A 24,604-nucleotide genomic window follows, 5' to 3' on the forward strand; every position below is an offset into this window, starting at 1 on the left:
CCACATCTACATTTTTAAGCTACAATATGAACATTTTTGTTATGATTAAGCATAATACTAAAATCTAATGATGAATAAAAATGGTTCATAAACTATCAAATTTTGCATTTGAAACTTATAAAAAAATAAAAATAAATAAGCGGTCTTTTAAAAAATATAACAAAGCGTCAAAAATATTTACACGCTATAGAATACTTACGAAAATAAAAAAGTTCACAAGTCTGCAATGAAAAATACAAAAAATGTCACATGTTTAATAGACATCCAACTCGCATAACATAGGTAGAAAAAGATCGTTTAGATTTAACTATTCTTTCGTAAAAAATATTTTTTTGGTATACGAGTGTTTAGATTTAGCTTTTCTTTGAATCGCTTAGATTTAACTATTCTTTAAATACACGATCGTTTAGATCAAATTTAAATTAAGGTGTAGAACGATTTTTTTTCAAGATTTTGTACATATTTGAAACAAGATTGTTTAAATTTGACTATTTTTTGTATACGAACATTTATATTTGGAACACGATCATTTAAATTTAACTATTTTTTTTGTATACAATCGTTTAGATTTGATAATCCAATATCTCACCGATTTTTTTTCACGATCTTTTATATTTGACCTATGATCTTAAACAACCCAATAACTGTTTGAAAAAAAATAGTTATTTTTTATTTGATACACGATCTTAAACCAAATAACTATTTGAAAAAAATAAAAATAAAATTGCAAAAAAAGAGAAAAAGACGATGAAAAGGAAAAAAAATCGCATAAGAGAAGAAAAATAATGATAAGAAAGGGCAAATATGGAATATTTTTTTAAAATGTTCAGTTTTATGCACTTTTTCATTTTGTTACCGGCACCATTATATTTATGAAAATTAACAAAAAAAAAAAACCAACTAATTTTATACTTAAATTCTCATCATGAGCAAAGGAATAAAAGTACAAAGGATTGTAACAAAAAAACAAAGAAAAGAAACACAAAACACATGTCAAAATAAGGAGGGGGAGGGGGACGGGGACGGGGAGAACCAAAATTTTTACTACTTACTTTGGATGATTTTGCATCATCTTCTACTTAGTTTCATCCATGGGAATAGTTTCTGGAGGATTCTCTTGGTCTTCATTTGCCACTCTTGTGTGTTGTTGTACAACCAAGATCATTGCATTCCCCATGAAATCTGAAGTGGCCAATACCTCTCCAATTGCCCCAAGTTCTGTGCGCTCATTCCAAAGCACCAAGCCTTGAACCGGCGATAAAAATGGGCTATGTCGTCTTCCAACCATTATGAGATCAAAATTGCTCCCCATCGAACGTAGTACAGAGATTGTTTTAGTGCCATCCTTCACCACCTCTTCTTTGTACCTCACTCTGTAGTTGTTTGATAAAATTTGTCGAAACTCAGCCACTGCTTCATCGTCGAGCCTTCTTTCTTTAACATCATCTTTTGGGACATTCCCGTTGTCCAGCAGTCGAATCATTGTCAAGTTTATATTGACATGCCCAACCATTCTTGCCCCAATGAACATTGCCTCACGGTCGTCTGGGCCACCTATGAAGATTAGAACTATTTGGAAATATTGCAAATTGGTTTCAATAGACTTGGAGACCCTTAAAAATCCTCGTTCAACAATAAGGGCGACAGAGCATGGTGCCTTTTCAAGGATATGATGGTTGAATATTTTTAATTTATGTTTGGAAAATGACACCAGACCATTGGAATGATATCTTTTGTGGAAAGGAACAAGAATCAAGGAAGTGCTTTTGTCGAGTGCAAGAGAACAAACATCATCATGCATAGTTGTCGAATGTGATATCGCAGTGAAAAGATTAACTGCAATAATGTTACTTTTGCTATCCTCAAAGTATTTGAAGGCATTAATAATAGGCTCAGAAGAGGATGACCTCAAATTCCTAACCATCTTGTGCTTGTGATGTATTAGTTTTGGTTGAGCACGACCAAGAAGCTCTACAAGATGAAGCATGTATACAATAAGGTGGCTTCGTCTCGTTGGATTCAAGGCGTCAAGTAAGTTAATGACACTTGGGACATCTTCTTGGTCATGAATGCAGACTAATACACAAAGATCAAACTCTGGTCTTGAGTGCATCACTGTTCTTCTCTTGTGAACTATATACCTTTTCGAAGGACGAAGGAGATATCTTATTATCGGAGTGATAATTGCAAGAATGATCATTATGCTTATGGATGCAACAACAAAAGCTTCGTCATCTATCAACTGCATGGATTTAAGGAAACAAATTATTGAGTTTTTTTTAGAAACAATAAGACGCAACAAGAGAATGATGGTCAATAAGAAATACATGTTCCTACCTTTTCTTTCTTCATTACTTTAAACATAGTAAGCTCGAAAGCCCCTTGACTGTTCAAGATGAGGCCGAGCGATATGGCATCTCTCATAGGAAATTTGTAGTACATAGAAATAATAAGGGAACCTAAAAACTTCCCCAATGCACTGATAAAGATAATGAAGGACACTGATAACAAATTTGCGAGTTTGATGGTGTAGATATTGTCAATGACCAAACCTATTCTAACAAAGAAGATGGGCATGAAAATCCAAGTGGTGATGAACTCAAGTCTCTCTATCAATGTTGATCCAATGGGAGGCTCTGAAGGTATTACAAATCCAAGAAGAAAAGAAGCAAAATAGATTCTCAAACCAAAGGTTTGGCAGCAGAAGGCAATCACCAACACCCCCAAAATCAACGTAATCACAAAATATTCCTTCAATGGTTGTCCAATCGGATTTTCCTTTGCCATCCATAAAGTGGCAGGTCGAATAACATAAACGATGAGAAATATAAGCATCACAAGAGAAACAACTTTTGATGAGGCAAGATTTTCGGTCTCACCATTTGTAGACCTTATAGCTGAAAGTATTGGAAGACATATCTTGAGAAGAGAAGAAGCCATGGATGCTGACAAAGAAATTCTCCCAAACTTGGAGTTTATCAAATGAAGCTCATAAAGAAGGGAAACAACCATGGGATAGCTGATAAATGACTGTAAGCTAGCAAGCTCAAAAATGTGTTGGAGATATTTGACGTCAACAATAGTAGACAAGAACATAGAGTAAATGCTGATAAGAATCACAGAAAAAATGGTAGAACAAGATCCAATACCAAATGCTTTGATGTCAATCTCCTTCAAAATTGAGATATCTGTTTGCAGTCCAATTAGGAAGAAGTAAAAAATATGGGCAAGTGCAGAAACAACATCAAGACAAATAAATCCTCTGAGTGGGAAAACCTTCTCTTTAAATTTCTCCAAGTGGCCTAGACCAAAAGAACCTAGAACTACACCGCCCTGATAAAAACAAACCAACAGTCACAACCTATGTTCACCGATTAACCAAATTATTGGTACGAAATAAAAATAAAGGAGCTATTACCAAAATTTGGGAGACGATGAGGGGTAGGCCGAGTCGCTTAAGAAGCTGAGAAAACAGGAGGATAGTTCCAGAAGAAATTCCAAGTTGAAACAAAAGAAGAGAAACTGAGAAGTCCAAAGGGTTAGCTCCGTTGAAAACGCTGGTGCAATGAACTCGGTTGGCAAATGTACATATGGTGCTCAAGTTTTTAAAGGCGTTATGCCGAATGTCACCATTCATGTAGGCAACAATGTCTTCTGATTCCATTACAATTGAACCCATTTTCAGAGCTAGGTGTAGTGACAATGAAAATCACTCTGAAAAGTCAAAAAGGGAAGATGGGTGAAAATCACTTTAAGAAATCAAAAGGGAAGATGAGTGAAAATCACTTTAAGAAATCAAAATGGAAGATGGGTGTGGATCGGAATCTATAATGGAAGCCATTGCCTAGATTGGTTAATAAGAGAAAGCTCAACCTTGCCTAATGAAGAATAATATTTTGAGAAAGGGAAAAAACAGTTCAAATTTGAAAGAAATTCAAATGGAATTCTAATCTGTTCTACAACCTAACAACCCACCTGTTTTTGCTATTCCTCATTCTTTCCTTAAACATTTCTATTTCTAACAAAACAACTCATCATCTAAATTTATATTTTCCATTTTAAAACACATATATATTTTTCAAAAGTTGACAAAATATCACAATAATTCATAAATTGGTTCTTAATTATTTGGTTTCTTTTCTGAAGATTGAAAACTTAGTGTTTTCTTTCTGTTCATATTAGGTTTCTTCAAAACGTATTTGATGGAGTTAAACTTGTGTTTATGTTGTGCTAATTTGATACGATGAGGTTTAATCTTTAGTACTTGTTCTATGATTCTGTCTTGATTGAATGTGTTCTTGATATATGAAAATAGAGGGTTTGATGTTTTTGAAGTTTGAGTTTTGAAAGAATATTTTTATCTTCGAAGAACTTGAGCTTCAAGGAACGATACAGTTTTCTAAACCTAAGAACTTCTCTCTTAAAGAGTTGTCTTATGAGCTTCATAGGCTCGGGTTTGGTTGGGTCTTCTTTAGTATTTGAGCTAAATTATATCTTTCTTTTTTTTACTCAATTGAACTTTACCCCCAAACAAATAATATTTAATTGAACCAAAATAATTAACTTGATCCAATGGTAATGATGATTTGTCAATTTATGTTTCAATTTCAATTTGTTAAATTAGTCTCAAATTCAGTTATTTTAAATTTTATCATTAATTTGGTAAATGAGATCGCAATTTATGATTGGTCCGAAATTTCTCATTCAACTCTTCATTTCTTACCACAAGCTTAATATTTTATAAGTAAAAAGGGTCGAATAAACAATAACAAAAAAAAAAAAGTAGATAACAAAGAGACAAAAGTGCAAGTTCGAAGGACTCCTCATTTACAAAAAGACTTTACTTTTAGTTTTTTTTTTTTTTTGAAATTATTTATATAGATGAGACAATTTTAGAAATACCAAAATAAATCAAAATATTAGCTATAGCAAAATTTTGGATTTTATCAAGGATGGTCTCTAGTAGACTTATATGAGTCTATCAAATATCCGTGATAGAAACATGGGGAATTGACAAAAATAGGCCAAAAATTAGAGATGAATTGACGAAAATACCCTAAATTAATTTCCTCCTTCCTCTTTTCTTTTTCCTTTTCTTCAACCTAAAAACAGAGAACAACGTTAAAAAAAAAAAAGGTAAACCTTCCGCATTTGAACTCTCCCGCCTCTACAGTTACTTCATCTTTTGGTGCCTTCGGTGAACGTTTCTTCTCTTTCGTCCATTTCTTCTCCACTTCCATCCATTTCTTCTCCACGATTCTCCACTATTTTTCGATTTCAACTTTTTCACCGAACGTCTCCATTTCTTCTGCACAGGTCTCTGTTTTAGTTTCGACTTCAACTCCGGTGAACGCTTCTCTACTCCTTTCCGATTTTAGCTTTGTTTTCACCGGACCTCTCCATTTCTTCTCCACTCCTCTACGTTGGCAGTGTCGTATCCATCCTCTTTGAAGTCAAGTGAGTAATAAAATCTGAGTTTTTTTTTTAAGTTAGTCTGTTGAGATATGTTTATCTATTATTACAATATCCATCATGTTTGTTTAAGTTGTATTATATATGTGCATGCTACAAATATATGTATATATACATACCTTGGAGTTTAGAACATGAATTCCAGCATATTTGGTATCCCATCTAAACTCTGCAAAGCTACCAATACAACAATGTTGAAAGACACTATCATAAGCTAGCTGCATTGTTGTTCTCTACTTTGTTAATGTTTTTAGTGATGTAGTTCCAATAGAATACAATCTTTGTTGCCTTGTATAACCAAGAAGCTCCCCATATTAATTCATTCTATGTCAAACCAATTTATTTAAGATTCATATGTTAGAGAAAATTTGAAGACAAATGATTCAATTAGTTTTGTTCCTAAACATACAGGTAGGATTTCCTCCTACTATATTAATCATTTTAGTAAAGGTGTTACAATATATGTTTAGCAGTGCAAGCAATTTGGTTTTGTAAGCAATTTGGTTTAGTAATCTAATTTGGTTTATTGGCCTTTACTTGACCAAAATTTGAGTAGAAGTCCAAAGATGAGAGTGTTACCCTTCCTAAACCGTTTAGAATGCATGTTTAGCTAGTTTACTGAGCTTTAAGGGTTTAGGGTTAGCAATTTTATTAGACTTAGCAAGTAATAACCTTGATTTTTTTTTATCTCGCACCTATCATGCATCTATCTTGCACCTACCAAAATTTGAGTAGAAGTCTCAAGATGAGAGTGTTACTCTTCCTAAACCGTTTAGAATGCATGTTTAGCTAGTTTGCTGGGCATTAAGGGTTTAGGGTTAGCAATTTTATTAAACTTAGCACATTTGCCTTGAATTTTTCTATCTCGCACCTACCAAAATTTGAGTAGAAGTCTCAAGATGAGAGTTTTATCTTTCCTAAACCTTTAGAATGCATGTTTAGCTAGTTTACTGGGCTTTAAGAGTTTAAGGTTAACAATTTTATTAGACTTAGCAAGTAATAGCCTTGAATTTTTTTATCTCGCACCTACCAAAATTTGAGTAGAAGTCTCAAGATGAGAGTGCATCCATGTTTAGTAAGTCTCTTATGCAATTTATATATATATATATATATATATATATATATATATATATATATATATATATATATATTTTTTTTTTATGCAGGCTTCAGTATGACTTCGACATCAACTGACGATCCCATGTACAAGATTGACCCTGCTCATCATTTTTAGTCTATAGTAAGCAGTTTATCTCATTTAAAAAACAGTACGCGTAAAATAAAGGCTAAATTGAAATCAGATCAATTAACCTTATTTAGAAATACAAAGTTTGGCCACCTTTTTTTATATTAATATAGTCTTTAATGGGCCGCTCATCCACTACTTATTGTTAAAGGAGGTGGAATATGAAAGAGTTGATCATATCAGTTTTATGATAGGGGAAGTTGTGTGCAGTTTTGGTAGGAGAGAGTTTAATATGATGACGGGTCTATGGAGTTCTCCAATAGAGCCTATTGAATTGGTTGGGAATAGTAGGTTGTTGGAGAAGTTCTTCGAACAAAAAAAGTGTATTTATATAAGTGACTTAGAGGACACATTTGTGGAATATGAGGGGGATGACGATGACAATGACATAGTTAAATTAGCTCTAGTGTACTTTATAGAGCTGTCATTGTTAGGAAAAGATAGACGGACGAAAGTGGACCAAACTTTATTTAGGATTACAGATGATTGGACCACATTTAACAATTACGATTGGAGAGGGTTGGTTTTTGGACGCACAATTTCTGCCTTAAAACAAGCCTTGGACATGCAACATGCCAAGGGAAAGAATAAATCAACTAAGACAAAATATATTGTCATGGGATTTTCGCAGGCGTTACAAGTATGTTACTTTACTTCCTATGCACATATTTATATATACATATATCTTGGGACAATTGCTAAACTTGTTTTGTCGAACATGGAATAGATTTGGGCATATGAGTCTATACCAACCATCACTGAATGTGGTGTACATAAAGTAAGCAACGTGCAATACCACGAATGCTGAGGTGGGTGTGCGAACTATCGCCAAAGTCTCATGTCCTACAGAGCCAGGTGTTTGACTCGCCAATGGTAAGTATCAACAAACAGTAACTAACTTACCAAATGCATGACTTTGTTCCTTTTTGTTTTGACTAACTACAATTTCTTTTCCACTTTGTAGTTCATAATTAATGCGGCAATTGAGATGATGCCTGAAGAGGAAGAGCATCTAAGAATGTCTTTAGAGGAACTTGTTGAGAAACCTCATCCATCTAACACCGTTTCTGAGAAGAATGATGATTCAAAACGACCAAGAGAAGCTAGTAATGATGACAATGACTGCAAAAAGAGTAAAAAGAGTAAGAAAAAGAAGTGGAAGTCTAAGATGAAAGATGCTGTTCGGAAACTCAAATATCGAGTAGCGATTCTCGAGAATGAACGTGGAAGCCTAAAATCAATGCTGTCGATTATATTGAAACACCTTGAAGTTCAAAGAAATGTTAGGAAGTAAAGTTTGTTTAACATTTTCAAAGTTATCCTTACCAATACATTTTGACATTTCCAAAGGGTGAAGAAGGAGACTGCACGAAATTTGAAGGTCATGATGCCCAGACCGAAGATGTTGACACACCTGGTACACCTTCTTGGTTGAGGATGCCAAAGGAGGATGACACAAGTGATGGGGTGAAACACATTGAACTTCAAAAAAAGGTTAGGAATCAAAGTTGTGTAATGGAGTGAAAATCATCCTTACTAATGCTTTATTTTGACATAGCTAATGTTGATGATTAGCTTATATCATTACCCTTACTAATGCATTTTGACCTTCCATAGGGTGTCGAAGCAGACCGCAAGGAGGATGACACAATGGACGAGTTGGATAAGAAGGTTCATATTGGTTTGGAGGAGCCAATAGACGTCGTTGACGATTTCAACAAGGAAATTGGAGAAAAAAGTCTTACCTATTTTGATTCAGACGTCATGGAAATAGAACCATTATCCACTAAACGACCACACGTTCGGCCCGCACGTAGCAAGCGTGCAAGTGTTTACTTGTCAACCCCCTTCACAGCTTTAGTTAAACGGTCTACAAAATCAACCACCACCACCTCTCAGTCTCAACCATCCATCTATGATCCTATGCACAAAATACCTAACGCACATTTAGATCGACTCAACGCTTGGATTACAGACAAACGTACGAAAGATGAGGTGCGTGAAACTTTTCACGGAAAAAAATCGAAGGAATTTTTCAGAGACTTGTTCATGTGTCGTCGGTGGTTGGCGGATGAGGTAAGGACTTTTCTTATTATTTCTTCTTTACAATTTTAGACTACTTAGTAAAACCATGTTTGTTAACTAAAAATAGTAGCTTCAGAAAGTTGGTTTGATCGCATAACCGAATTAAATGTTTTCTTTTGTTTCTATTAGAATTTGGATGCACTCTTTTTTCTCATTCGCTTCAACATTAAGACAGCCATGATACCTTCTGCTCAAAACTTCACAACTATAGACACACTCTTCATGGTTTGTATTCGCAACATTACTTTATGTAATGAGTTTACTTTTGATATTTGTCTTATTGTCTTATTGTATTTAAGTCTGACATAAATACATATACATGCATGTGTATTTTTTTTCTTTCCAGCGACTATTAGTTGCGAAGTGGCCTGAATACCAAGAATGTATTAAAGAGAATCGACAATTTCACTGGAAGGAGGAGTATCGGTTGGTTGACTATGTTGTCGGATCAAAACAAGACTTTCAAGATCCTTGGGTGAATGTCGATTACATTTACTCTCCATTCAATATCCATGGCAATCATTGGATTCTATTATGCTTGGACTTGGTAAGTTGTCAAGTTAAGGTATGGGATTCGCTTTCGTCGCTTACGAGTGTCGAAGATATGAGAAGCATATTAATGCCAATTCGAGAGATGGTGCCAAATTTGCTAGATATTACTGGATTATTTGTTAGGAGAGGCGGATCATCAACACACAAAGTGTTGGAATTTTTTGTCCTAAAACTCGTAGTTTGTAAATCATATTCTGTTCAATAAAGTTGTTATTGAGAAATTAAATATTATAATCTTAAATCCAATAAATCAAGTTCTAAGGCTATTTTTGAATAAACTTGAACTTTATGTGTAAACATAAACGTGGATCAAGTTCGAGTATATAGCCTAAATAGTCTATAGTATATGAAATAAAGGTTGGGCGCCTTATTTAGGGAAACTATGGATGTGGCCCACTTTGTAGTACAAACGAGGTGATCCTAATCGTTCATGTAGAGACATGAAAATGGGGGCATTCTATGTAAAATGTTTACATAAGACTGAACCATGAATTAGTCTTTTTTTTATGTTATAACACCGTTTACTGTTTAAAACTGACTATCTCAATTATTGATGACCTAGGTAACTTAGTCTTAATCCTGAGTTAACTATGAACTCCTGTTCACACGATATTATCCTTAGATCTGCATAGGTGAGGGCAGCTCATCAGCGTTGGCCCAATAAGCCTCTCATTTCAGGGGTAAGATCGGGTGGACAGCTGGGAACATAGGGTACAAGATGGAATTCACTCCTACCCGCTTTAGGGTTAGTAGATAGGTTGTTCTCTTAAACACTGAATCCAAGTCTTGAACAAGGGGCCCCACCCTCTCATTGGCCCGAGAGGAATTATGTTTATAGGTTGAACCTTAAACCAATTGTTCAATAGTGGATTAGTGGGACTTAAGGAGCAAAATGTAATCTTGGGGGTAAAAACGGTATTTTTACCCAGCCAAGGTTACGACCAACCTGTGAAGGATTAACTTACTGATTATGGTTTTATCAAATGGACACAAATATATCTATAGTGAGGGGAGTGCAACTACGGGACTTTAGTGGAATGACCCGTTAGTTAACGAATGTTGATTAACTCGGTTTAAAAGAGTTTAGCTAGTTAATCTTGAACCGTTGGAGCCCATGATTTATAGGTCCATTAGGTTCCTCTGCTAGCTCATATGGATTAAACTTAGAACAGTGTGATGAAATAAGTCGAATTGTTCGAATTGGGAGAAGAAAGGGAAACCGACAAATATAGTGATATAGTCGTCGATCTTCTAATTAGAAATAGAGCTTTATGTTTTACATACTATAAGTATGAATGCGGATTCATACTAAGAAGCTCGGAATTGATGGAATTGGTCAAAAATAGTAAAAAGTCAAAAGGTTGACTTTTGACTTTGAAAAGTCAAACTTTGACCGGCCTTATATTCAAATGTGATTTGAATTTTGGAAAAATGGATGCGGATTCATGCTCGGGAGGTTGGAATTAATCAAGATGGACAAAATGGTAAAAAGTCAAAATATTGACTTTTGACTAAGAAAAGTCAAAGTTTGACTTTTGACTAGAAATATCTAATGACCATTTTACCCTTGGACTAAGTTAGTGGGAAAATCCAACATTTTGTTGGATAATCCCACTAACTCTTAGTGGGATATGTGGCTATATGAGATATAGACACTTAGCCCACTAAGTTCCACTAATTGTTAGTAGAACATTAGGTGTTGAGATTTGGCAAATGAATTGCATGCATTTTTGCATGTAATTAGGTTATAAATAGAGGTGTTTTCAAATGTTGAAGAACTTTTGCCTCTTTTATCATTTTCATCATCTCAACAAAAGAAAAAAAAAACCTTCCGATCCCATTTTATCTCCATTACTTTCTACACCAAAATTGGGTCCCACAACCCGGTTCTTTGTCTAGAGGATAGCAATTGAGTACTAGTGGTGGTCTTGGTTAGAATTGGTAAGAAAATATCAAACCTTTTGAAAGCTTCAAAGGTAATATTTCTTAAAACCCTAATTTGATTAGTTTATAGTTACATCTTAATTGTGGCAATTAGGGTAGAAATTCGATTCTTTTTCCGCTGTGCATGACTTAGTTCTATCACAAAGAACCTTGGCCACTTGTCATTGTTGACTTCATTCCACTGCAACGCAACAAGAGTGATTGTGGTGTATTTACCATTAAGTATTTTGAATATGAAGCTTCTGGTTTAGATATAGCTACATTATGTAAGAAAACATGTCATATTTTAGATAACAATTGACATTTCAATTATGGACCAACAATCCCATGTATTGACTTTTAGTTCCAACTTTTGAAGGAATTGTATATGTTCCGAACTATGTACATAAATAGATTTATATAATGGAATGAATGCCATTGTTGTTTTATGGTATGAAATTTTTATTTCATTCTCTTGGAAAAATTGTCAAGTGTGCAGTATTTTGTGATGTGGTTATCTTGCATTTTGATAATATGAAGACTATACAGGTGATTGGTTTTTTGTAGGGGCTACTGCTATGGACCAACATCATTTGGGTTCCAATGTGTTTGGAGCTTTGATTGCTTCTCAGATCTTGGTTTATCCATTACTTGTAATCCTTGTTTTTGTAGGGACTACTGTTATGGACCAACATCATTTGCATGAATTCATGGAAATGGAAGTCAAGGTTTATACTTTTGGCTTTACTTCAATTACTTTAAAATATTCTCTTCAGGATGTGGACAAATTGAACATATATGTGTTTTGTTAGGTCTCTATTGATTAGAGTAAAATAGTTTTTGCTGCTATGTAAGAAAAAGTATAATGTACATATGAAAGCTTAGGAACTAAAGTGAAATTAGTGTAATCATTCCAGTCTCTTTTAGTAACAATTTCATTTAAAAATTTATACTGGTTTGCATTCAATTTTTCAATTATCATCTTCTATTTTGTTAAAGAAACACTTGAGAGTCATGTATAGGTGATTATCTTTTGTTAACTTATCATGTATAGGTGTTGAATATTCGTCTACTTAGGATGTTGTAATCCTTTAATTCTGCAGATTAAAATCTTACAGTAAAAGTATTGTTGAAGATAATGAATGCAAATTTGTTCTATTGTGTATTGCTCAAGATTTTTCAATTCTGCAGATTAAAACCTTACAGTAAAGTATCGTTACTAAATACAATTATATATTATACAAGATTGCTTTCTATTTTTCTTGATAAATTAGTTTAAGTGTGATTTTGTTTAAATACGTTTTGTTTGTATATTTTTACAATGGAAAGTATTTCATTGATGTAATGTTTACCAAACAGATGGAACTAAGATTTTGATAGATTATATAGAATTGATGAAATATCATATTAGAAGCAGATGCATAATTATAAGAAAGAAACAATAGAACTCTCCCTCTCTGTTTATCTTCTCTTTGTTTTGCTTGTTAGATTTATTTGCTTTCTTTTTCCTATTGTGTTAAAGAAACACTTTGAGAGGTTGTATATCTGTTAATCATTTGGGTTCCATCCATTGGTTTTTTGTAGGGGCTACTGCCATTTCAAAGACTTTTCACTAGTTTTCCCACCTTAAGTTTTCTTCTCAAGTTCAGGCGCTACAGTATTTATCCACTGAAAACCCATGCTTAACATACTAAACCAATGGATCAATAACTCAGGGAAAACAATCAGATGGGATGGGACCTAGTTCCCCCTAAAAGCTCGAGTCTCACCCTTTGAGCTCCTTAGCTGCATAATGGAAAGAAAAACAGTTTAGAAAGAAGAGAAGGATTTAAGGAACACGTAGAAGAACCTCGAACCTCGGTTCAAATGATCGATTTTGAACTAACAAATCAAAATGGAAAGAAGAAGGGCAAATTAATCCTGCATTTTTCTTTTCTATAGTATACTTATATGTTTCAGGTTCATACAACATTCAGGTTCTATAGAAAGTACAACATTTGGGTTCATACATTTTTCAGTTTCCTCAGGTTCCAGCCCTCGTCACTCAAGGTCAACACGAAAATCTTCTACAGCAGATCCGCTAATGTCCAACAACAACAAGGTCAGTTTGCACCACAAGCCAACCAGACTCCAGTCAACAGTTTGGTTACTCTATGTTCCCACTAGTCATTATTCAAAACCAAAGTTGAAAGGACATGCAATTCCAATGAGATAAAACCAAATACCATATAAAATGGTTGTTACACGCAAAGTAATACAAACATTGTGAAAAAAAATACAATAAGTAAATATTCTATAAAATGTTCACAGTAGGATAAATAAAAAGAGAAGAAAAGTCTTGAAGTTGCAGAAGAAAAGTCTTCAAATTAGATTTGTCATGAGACGACTTTAGTGATCTTGCAAACAACACAGGACACAATTTTATAAACATCTTCCACCTGCATTAAAACAATGAACCTTTTTTACATAGTGATCATGCAAACAACTCAAGCACAAACCAAACAAGTATAAAACTAATACTATGTACCAAGACGAGTACTAATCTTGTGTGCTCGACTTCTGAATGTATGAAATTGGATTAGTACACGTTAATCTATTGTGACCTGTTTCTTTACATCGACCACATTTATGCAATTTTGGTGCTTCAACGACACTTGGAATCATATTTTTCTTCGGTCGACCAACTCTTTTCACTACTTTCGAGGGTAAGACAGTCATATGTACATATTCTTCACTTGTCTTCCATTTCGACTGATACGGCCTCCGAATATGCTGCCAACAAACATTCATTAGTGTAATAGTTAGCGCATAAGCTATAAACATTTATATTGCGATCCCGTGCTACAGCAATGGCATGTGCGCATGGTAGTTGCTCAGCTTGAAACTTCTTACAAGTGCACTCTTGAGTATGAAGATTTATGACCTCCTCTTTATCTAAATCTTTAACATGGAATTAGTAACAATCAATTGAGTTGACCTTCATTGTCAAAGCTCGTTCTTGTTTCTTTTGTAGAACTAACTCTGCCCATTTAGTCAATGTAGACGTCACTTTAATGCCTTCTTCTCGACGCTCCCAAAACCAACGTTGTAGCAAAGCTCGAACATGTTCAAGGAATGAAGCAATAGGCAAATCTCTAGGTTCTTTCAGTATAGAATTCATGGACTCTGCTATATTTGTTGTCATCATATTATATCGTCTTCCTGGACAGTGAAAACGAGACCAACGTGTTATTCCAACATCGTTTAAATATTTTCCTGAACCATTAGGAAATGCAAGAATACTTCTCCACGCTTCTGAGAACGTTGATTCACGATATGTTCTAGATGCATTGTAAAACAAAGTAGCTACAGTGTCATTTTTATATTTATCATTCAAATTTTGAGTCAAATGTTGAACACAAAGTCCATGGAATGCGAAGAGAAAAACCGATGAAATACACTTAAAAGAATATGTTTTCTGATCTGTCACGAAGCCTAGATTAGGCACCTCTCCTATTGCACCTTTCAATTTCTCTAAGAACCACTGTATTGAAGCATCAAGAGGATAAATTTGATTGTTACCATCCAAGCAAACAGCAACTATCAACTGACCCCGATATTTGTTCTTAAGGAATGTTCCATCCATGACTATAACCGGTCTAATGCAGTTTAAGAATCCTCGAACACATGGACCAACAGCCATAAAAAGATATTTGAAGAAACGATCATCTTCAAGTTCCATGTGAAATATTGTACCTACATTTGCAAGTTTGAGAGCTTCACCATATCTAAGCAATAGATTATATGACTCTTCAGGACACCTTCGCACTCGTTCATACGCATTTTCTCTAGCGCGCCATGCTTTTTCATAACTCATATTTATGCCATGTCTTCTACGATATCACATGGTTTGTATAGACAATCGACTCCCTTGAACTTTGACTTTATTAATTCTCCAACAACCCAAGATTTTGCTTGCCTATGGTTATGATTCAAAACCTCAAGAGAACACGAATGAACTTTGACATACTTTTTAATCTTAAATATATTTGAATCCTTCAATCTCATCGCTTGCAGTCTCCAACTACACTTGTTGTCAATGCATCTAACAAAGAGAACCTCTTTTGTAGACTTTTTTACTACAAACTGAAAAAAAAAATTCATCGCCAAGACACTTAATCTCATTGACAAATATTTTTTTGTCCTACATCAAACTCCTCACTTGTAGAGCTTTCTTCGGACCAATCACTCTTGACTGTCTTCAACTTTTGGCTAGAAGAGCTGTAATGAACTTTAGATTTTCCTTTGCAATCTTTTGTAGAAGCATCTCTATGTTGTGGGATGTCAAATGATTCATTATTCATCTCTACTGGCTCCCATGTAAAAGTCTCATCTTTTGAATCATTGACTCATATGATTCTCATATAGCCGAAGTGGTCCCTATCACGTTGTCACACAAGCCAACTTCAACTTCACGAACATGAACTTCCTTCTCATTTAATGTATCCATTACAATTGGAGGATGAGGGTTTAAGTTATGAGCTTGGTTGCTGCCAGATACTGAATTGTAATCTTTGCTTAACACTTTTTTACTTTTATTACTTTTAGGCTCAAATGAGACGTATAAAGGGACCTCTAATGGATTTTCACTAAGAAGATAAAACTTTAAATCACGATCATTGCTTAACTCAAATGGAGGAGCTTCGTATTCCACTTCTATCTTATATATGCATCTTATCATTATGTCGAACTTTGAAGGGTCAACTTCTGCAAGGTCATATAATTCTGCCTGTAAATCTTTATGTGTTATTTCTTTACTGAAAACGATGCCTTTTAACATGCCTACTTCATATTTTCTTTGCCTCTCATCCCATGTACCACCCTAACGCACTAACATGGGAACATGTGACATCCTTAAACCACCTTATACTTTTTAATTACTGCAAAAATTGATTTGAAGTTAGAATTTGACATATCACATAAACAAAGTTTATTAAAAAACAGTAGCTAAATACTAAATAAAACGTGCATAGTCACACCCTACATATTTACAATATTGACAGCTACAAAATGTTTACGATATTGCGGATACAAAAAACAATAGTTAAAAGTCACCCTAAATCAATTCATTTCAGATTAAACATTTCAATTTAAGAACATGCGAGATGTCTGCGAGATGTTTGCGAGATGTTTGCGAGATGTCTGCGAGATGTTTGCGAGATAAAATAATAATAATAATAACTTGCTAACATCCTTTGAAACATCTCTAAAACAACCCTAAATCAACCCTAAATCAACTTGAAACAATTAAAAATTATATTTGATTTATACATTTAAGATGCAAATATATATACATATAACACAACAAAATTCGAATTCAGATTTTAAAAAAAATAAAACAAACCACAATGCGTGAGATGTTCGCCGGAGTAGAGGATGAACACACCGGAGTAAAGCGGAAAGTTGACAAACTTTTGAGAGATGAGAAGAATTGCAAATGAGTTTTTCTTTTTTCTTTTTCCTTTACGTAATCTATGAAGAAGAAGAACTGCAACAAATGAGTTTTTCTTTTTTCTTTTTCCTTTACGTAATCTAGGAGAAGAAGAACTGCAACAAATAGGTTTTTTTTTTTTTTTCCTGGAGAAGAAGGCAATTCAAATTTTTTTTTCCTTCACGTGAACTACATTGAAGAGAGAGAGCGGTTGGAAGAGAAGATCAAATGTGAATTGAAATTAAATGAGGGTATTTTCGTCATTTCACCTCTAATTTGTCCTAAATGTCAACTTTTTTTACAATCAATCCTAAAAGTCTTTATCTACCCTATTTTTGGCATATTTTTGTCAATTTCTCATAGAAACATATCAGTGAGTATCAATGTCTATTATTGATAGAATCTAAAAATTTTGCTGTATGTTGTAAATATTTTGTCAAATTTACTATTTTTTACAATTTCCCTTATAAATACTACTTTCAAGCCTAAGTTTTAATTTTAAATCATTATTATCCAATTTTTATCTACGTAACAAGATGAAGCAAAATTTTGAAAACTAGAAAATTAGTATTAAAGCTATTTTTTCCCCTTAACTAAGATTTCAAATGTTGTTTTAAGACATGTGAACACTTACGATTATAATTTAAAAAAGAAAAAAAAAACAAAATCATTATAAAATCGAGGCCTAAACATTCATGTATTAGGGTATGTACCAAAGTGTGATTTGCTATATGAAAATACGTTTTCTATGCTTGAAATTGTTACTATTTGAAATTAAAGCATTTGAATAGTTCAATATGACTATCAAAATATGTCTAACCTTATTTTTGGGGTTGTGTGTTGATTTGTGATAGTATTCTAATTTTTAATTAATTAAAATATTTCTTTATAAGCCTTTACAAAATCTAGGAGTATTATTAGAAAACAAAACAGTGACTTTGTAATTTAGGTAGAAAATATCATTGAACTTTTAGAAGTGTCGAGAACATCCTACATCTCCAAGCGATCAGACTCTCTAGTGAGAAATCCTTCGATTTATGTCTTAGGGTATTCTTAAAATCTCTCCACAGTTAAGCTAACTTGTCAATAATAACTTTTGAAACTTATCTTTTAATGGCCTACCTTTACTGATTATTTCACGAGCGATCTTCTGCAATTTGTGCAATTGTGCCTCTATTGATATGTTGTCAGTCATCTAGTACTGTAAATACTGACTTACAACATACTTCTTGGATTCGACCTCTTCGGTATCATACTTCTTCTATAACGCATCCCAAATCCTTTTTGTGGTGGACATAGTATTGTAACAGTCATATAATTTATCATTAAATCCATTCAAAATTAAATTCTTACATATGAAATTTGATTATGTCCATGTGTTGGGGCTCTGAATCTCTTCCTCAGTTCGGTTGTCTTTCAAAATTATTAGTTTTTTAGTAGTTCATAACTTGTAGAAATACAAGTTATTATGACATTTTAGGTAGACCAATGGAACCAAAACACATGATAATATGTCAAAATGTGTAGCTTTTATTGCAAATTCATAAATATTAGAGAATACAACTTGCATAAGTCTCCACACCTGCTTTACCCTGGTTTTCGGTGTTTTATCGTAGGATTATAGAGAAAAGAAGACATAGTGAATTGCAAAGGAGTGCATGTAAAGGCTATGCGATAGGAACCGTGTCTGGCATATAATATCCCTATGCGAGGAACCACATCAACACGTGAGAAAGATTCACTAGCATACAAGAATGATAGTTAGAGTTGATGTAACTTGACAAAGGCTGCAATCGACGCTAACATGATCAGAAGAATAGAAGTTTCATGCTGAAAGTTGCCTATATAAAGCCTCCTTCCACACTAAGTGAATTGTTTAGTCTAAATGAGTCAAAACTTAGAGAGGTGGTAGGAAGAACTAGACTTTCTGCCATCTGTAAAAGTTATCTTCTTCTAATTCTTCGGTTAGTCGTAAGTGAGAGCTTAGAGAAAGGTTGGAGAAAAATTCCACCAACTCTCCCCCCTAACTTGTAATATTCCCCATCCTCTTTACTTTCCACTTTTGTATTTCATTGTAATGTATAGTGTTCATAACGTACAGTGGCCTAAGACCTATATTCTTTATACATTGCATATTTACCGACTTTCAATCCATCATTTCTTTATTATTCATCTATCAAGGTATTATAGGTCGTTTAAGTTGTGATACGTTCTTAATAAGTAGTCTAACTTATAAGGTCTATTATGTTAGATGAAATTCACTTATTGCTTGGCTAGTACTTGTCGTCAACCACTCGAGAGAGTAAGTAGCAAGGACATAGCTAACACACACAAAGAGATGTTTAGAGACAAACTCTACCTTGACGGTTAAACTTTCACCACTTGTGTTCCGAAAGGAGAACAAGTATGGGTTGGCATTGAGAGGTTGCCACCCTTAAAAGAGAAGTCCTATAAATCTTATAAGCAACAACTTCTAGGTAGATATCGCTTAATGAAGTTTGTCGTTTGCATCTCAAGAGACGAGCAATTGTAGCGTTTAAGGAACTAAGAGGTGCCCGACTTAATCAAAAGCTAATTAATTGATGTTTATCGCATCATGGCTTACCGTGTAATTTAATCACTTACAATGTGGATACCATCCTTTATAATTTCTCAACAAAAGTTAGTTCATTCCCTCATCTTCTCGCCATGCTTACGACCTTTTATAGAATGTCTAGTGTAGATAATAGATTTATCGTAGACACACATTTACTTTATATTGTATAGATAATTTATACCGCCTAAATGAAGAAGTAAGCTTTATAGCTAAGATTTGATATCAATTCCCTGTGTTCGACTTTGGCTTATGCAGGAAACCTATTATTTCGCTTACGCTTGGGCAAGCAATAGAAAAACTTGTACTACGCGAGGATAAATACATAGTAAGCATCTCGCATGCAATGACCATGACTCACCATGTAGAAAGGTTTGCGATATAAATTTAACTTACATATCTTGATCACGCAAACCCATCGATAGGACTTTAAACATACTAGTAGTACATTGCATTAGAATCAGAATGTTTTAAAATTGTTGGCGATCATCGATGGAGCTGTACATACGAAAAATAAATATGCAAAATAAAAACTCTTTAGTAGTATGGTTGAGTATGGATCTCGCATTGTTTAAGATGTTGTGGCTTACTCAGTATTCAAATAGTCCTAAAATTTTCCTATCCTCCCAAGATAAAACAACCTCTATTTGTCATTCGAAACTACACCGAAATCGAATGAAAAACCAACACTCTAATGATAGTTACTCGAAAGTCAAAAGAAACAAAACGTAGAAAAGGAAAAAATTTAAGTAGGGAGAGAATGCTTTGATTCAACGTGATAACGGTGTAACGATCAGAAGGGTTCAATGTTAAAAAAATTAAATAAGAAAAACACTTCAAAGATAATTTTAGCAAAAATATAAATCTATCATTACTTTTATTCCACACTACACCATGCCTCGTATGTCCGGACAATAGTGGCACGTGTGGAGATATTGACAAATCTACATCTGCCTATCTCTTCACCTTCTCCAAAACTTAGGTATCCCTTTGGAGCTTAAACCCATAACTGTAACACTCCAAAAATTAAGATTATTTTTTGACATAATTATCTTAGTTTTCTTTAATTAGAATTAACTTATTGGACATTATTTTGATTTCACATAATGAGAATAATAGGTTTTTGTGTACATTGAAATTAATTAGATAATTGTTGAATGAATATTTAATTAATTATAGGATTTGAATTTGCGGTGTTTGTTGAGAATTTTGATTTAATTGTATGTAACGAGGTTTAAGTAAAGTTGTGAAAATTATTTGGTTTTATGAAAATTGAAATTTATTAAATAATTTGGATGTTATTTAATTAAATTGAAGAGTGGGGAAAATGAAAAGATAATTATATTTGTTAAAATATAATTATTTAAGAGAAAAATATTGTATTTTGTAGATAAGACAAAGATAAGATAATTTTTTGGAGAGAGGATATTTGTTTAGAAAGAAAAATAATAAGAAAATAATTATATTTTGAAAAATATAATTATTTTGGTAAAATAATAAAGTTGATTGGATTTTATGAGGTTTAATGAAGAAAAAGAAGATTTGATTGGACGAGAAAAGATAATTATTTTGGAAAGATAAACGTTGATTTTTTGAAAGATTTAATTGATGAAAGAGAAGATGAATTTTATTTAGTTTAAAAAGTAAAAATTCATTATATGATGAAATATAATTATTGGAAAATAAGATAATTAACGAGAAAAGAGATGATTGGTTTAATTGGACGAGAAAAGATATGAATTTAATCGAGAGAGAGAATAATTGTTTAAATAAATATATATATTTATTATATATTTTGGTAAGAGAATAATAATAATGATAAAGAAGTATTATTATTGTTATTAATAGTTATGAATGTCTAAGATTTCGTGGATTTTAGGAATTTATTGATAAAAGATAACGAGAATAAAAATATATGCATAATGGCATTATGTATATATCCTAAAACGAAAATGAAAGAATAATAAAAAATATTATTAATATTTGGGTTTATAAATTGCACTCGAATGCTTAAACTGAAAAGCAATGAAAAAAGAAAACTTCTTCGCATCTAAGATAACTCTCTCATGCATACATTTAGAAAATCTCTTTAACAAATCTTAAATATTTAAGTGACAAATTTTTCCCACCAAGGTTGAGTTGGTTTTCAACCTCAATTTTGGGTAAATTAATTTGGAAGATTTTTTTTGTGATAGCCAATTGATAATTTTATTAATTCAGATCCTGAAATTTCTTTTTATGATTATGATTGAATTAATTGAAGAATTTTTCGTGTTAGCTAAGGAGTATTTTGTTTGGCTAATCTATCAAGTAAGAGATTTTACTACTAGACATTCAAAAATAGCTTAAAAAGCTCGCATGTATTTTCTATTATGCGTTGATGAAGCTTAAAATGCATAATACGACTGATAGGGATGATAGGTTATGACTATAACCTAATGTGTTATGACTGAAGTGTTATGACTAATGTGTTGTATTATAACTGGGGTGTTATGATTGAGATATGTTATGATTAAGATGACTAATATGTTATGATGCATGATATGCTAATAACATTATAAGGACGTTATGATTATTATTCATGTCATGTTAGGATGTTAATGATATATTACATGCTATAGACTGTGGTGTTCTATTAACTTTGTGTATTCTATTCATATGGGTGTCCCTTGGGATCACCACCTATTTAATTTATGTGTCTGTGGTTAAGCTTGTGTGGTTAACTTTTATGAGTGATTTGATTGGGTCACTTACAGTTCGACTCTCTTAGGTGTTCCTTTCGGGTTCACAGAGAGCCCAGATGTGTTCCAATGGAATCACTGGATAACATGTGTTTCGAAGCACGATAGTTTGGGGTACTTCCTTACGAAACCATAATGAAAAGTTAACAACACCTAACTGGACTAGTAGTGGGTTCCTTACTGACTGTATGTTTATACTCAACATTTTCTATGTTTAATTTTTCAGGAAAAAGTAGAGGTAAAGGAAAGCCACTACTTTTCATTTTCATTCTTCATTTTCATTGTTTTGATCTTAAACATTTTTATTTATTTATTTTTATTATCTTTAAAATTTGTAAAATCAATGCAACATATTTTTATGGCATTTTTAATGAAAATTAGTTTTTCTCTTTTGAAGGAGTTGTCAAAATTATTATTTATTAGAAATATTTTTCTGGTAATGACCTCAGCTTAAAATAAAGAGGTAGATTGTTACAATAACTCAAAGTACATGAATTTAAAGGAGCTTCCACTTTGTTTTCTAAGCAATGTGGGAATCCAACTTTGAATAAAATAACGATATTTTTTTGGACATTTTTAAAAATAGCGAAATAAATTAAAATATATTTATAAGTTATAGCAAAATTTGGATTCTATCAATGATAGTCTTCATCACTATAATGTATCAATAACTATCAGTGATAGAATTTGCGGTAGGTCGTAAAATTTGCTATTTTTGAAAAAATTTCTACTTTTTATTTAAAACAATTTTTCATTAACAATTTTTATTATCGTATCAAGTTTTATGATTTCCCTTGTCTCGAACAACATTATAGTTGTTCTAACCTAGATATACTCACTCATGTATGTATATATATCAACGAGTTTCTTTAGAAGTTGATCATTTCAACAAAAATGTTTTCGATCATTCATGATCAAAATTAGTGAAACACATGTTTTGTTTAGAACTTGCTTCCTCTTTGTTTCTCTACAAAACTAAGAAATATTGTTCTTTAACACAACTATATGGTGAAAATTCCAAGAAAATGGATTTTGGTGTAAATAATATAAGCTATTGTATGTTGTTCCAACCTTGTAGAAAGAGAAGATGGAATGGAAAAGGAAAGACAACTTGAAAAATAATGATAAGACTTTTAAATCATGTTTTAGGTTTTTTAAATATTATTTTACTCTAACTGAATATTTAGGGTGTCATACCTCCCCCACAATAACTTCATGCATCCATGTGGAGGCGTGATCGCATAGATACTCAATGCACATCTCTCTGCGAGATAATACGTTGGATGCTTAATAAGTTGAGTGGCACAACCAAAATCATTCTAAACGCGTAATAAGGACTTATTTGACACTGCTAGAACTTTGATTTGAAAATATTGGAGTAACAAACACTTCACGAAATAAAAATATACAAGTTGTTCTCAAAAACAAACATTTCCTCTTATCGCCTAACTCTATACGCTATACAAGGCTAACTGTGATGACTAACAAGATGACACGACACGATTATAGCACAACAGACAATTAAGACGACAAGTCAAATGCTGGATGTTTTTTGCAACTTGGGGAGGGGGAATAAAACAAAAAATTTGAAAATTAGACAAAAAATTCCAGTGATTGGGGTTTTTCACCAATATATTTAATAAATAAATTCTCACCATAACGTGTTGCAAAGTTCTTTTGGCAATACCACGTGATATAAATAAGTATGTGTTTAAATATAGACATGAGTTCAAATTAAAAGATCATTAGGTTGCGTTGTGCGATTTAGACATTCGAATCACATTCGTCAATTCCGAGCTTCTTAGTATGAATTCGCATTCATACTTATAGTATGTAAAACATAAAGCTCTATTTCTAATTAGAAGAGACCGACGACTATATATCACTATATTTGTCGATTTCTCTTTCTTCTCCCAATTCGAAACAATTCGACTTATTTCATCACAACTGTTCTAAGTTTAATCCATATGAGCTAGCAGGAGGAACCTAATGGACCTATAGATCATGGGCTCCAACGATTCAAGATTAACTAGCTAAACTCTTTTAGACCGAGTTAATCAACATTCGTTAACTAACGGGTCATTCCACTAAAGTCCCGTAGTTGCACTCCCTTCACTATAGATATATTTGTGTCCATTTGATAAAACCATAATCATTAAGTTAATCCTTCACAGGTTGCTCGTAACCTTAGCTGGGTCAAAATACCGTTTTACCCCCAAGATTACATCTTGCTCCTTAAGTCCCACTAATCCACTATTGAACAATTGGTTTAAGGTTCAACCTATAAACTTAATCCCTCTCGGGCCAATAAGAGGGTGGGGCCCCTTGTTCAAGACTTGGATTCAGTGTTTAAGAGAACAACCTATCTACTAACCCTAAAGCGGGTAGGAGTGAATTGCATCTTGTACCCTATGTTCCCAGCTATCCACCCGATCTTACCTCTGAAATGGGAGGCTTATTGGGCCAACGCTGATGAGCTGCCCTCACGTATGCATATCTAAGGATAATCTCGTGTGAACAGG

The 24,604-nt window shown here is 33.2% G+C and overlaps 2 protein-coding genes across 2 annotated transcripts; both read right to left on the reverse strand.

Annotated features, from left to right (window-relative positions):
• Positions 1–1,075: 1,075 nt before the first annotated feature.
• LOC101203189 (cation/H(+) antiporter 15) lies at positions 1,076–3,679 on the reverse strand. Its single transcript, XM_004151561.3, has 3 exons — positions 3,419–3,679; positions 2,338–3,333; positions 1,076–2,242 (listed from the first exon to the last, which is right to left on the reverse strand). Exons 1-3 carry the CDS (start codon positions 3,677–3,679, stop codon positions 1,076–1,078), a joined length of 2,424 nt encoding a protein of 807 aa, XP_004151609.1.
• A 10,552-nt stretch (positions 3,680–14,231) lies between these two features.
• Positions 14,232–15,134, reverse strand: LOC116402455. The gene has a single exon (XM_031881704.1). It carries the CDS (start codon positions 15,132–15,134, stop codon positions 14,232–14,234), a length of 903 nt encoding a protein of 300 aa, XP_031737564.1.
• Between the last annotated feature and the right edge of the window lie 9,470 nt (positions 15,135–24,604).

Source organism: Cucumis sativus, chromosome 3, assembly GCF_000004075.3.
Source record: "Cucumis sativus cultivar 9930 chromosome 3, Cucumber_9930_V3, whole genome shotgun sequence".
Taxonomy (NCBI): Eukaryota; Viridiplantae; Streptophyta; class Magnoliopsida; order Cucurbitales; family Cucurbitaceae; genus Cucumis; species Cucumis sativus.

Bases quoted from the DNA above. Each gene is read 5' to 3' on its own strand.
- LOC101203189 (XM_004151561.3), bottom strand. From the start codon at position 3,679: ATGGGTTCAATTGTAATGGAATCAGAAGACATTGTTGCCTACATGAAT. The intron at 3,334-3,418 runs GTAATAGCTCCT...TGTTTTTATCAG, and splicing joins TCATCGTCTCCCAAATTTTG to GGCGGTGTAGTTCTAGGTTC. The intron at 2,243-2,337 runs GTAGGAACATGT...AAATCCATGCAG, and splicing joins AAGTAATGAAGAAAGAAAAG to TTGATAGATGACGAAGCTTT.
- LOC116402455 (XM_031881704.1), bottom strand. From the start codon at position 15,134: ATGAGTTATGAAAAAGCATGGCGCGCTAGAGAAAATGCGTATGAACGA.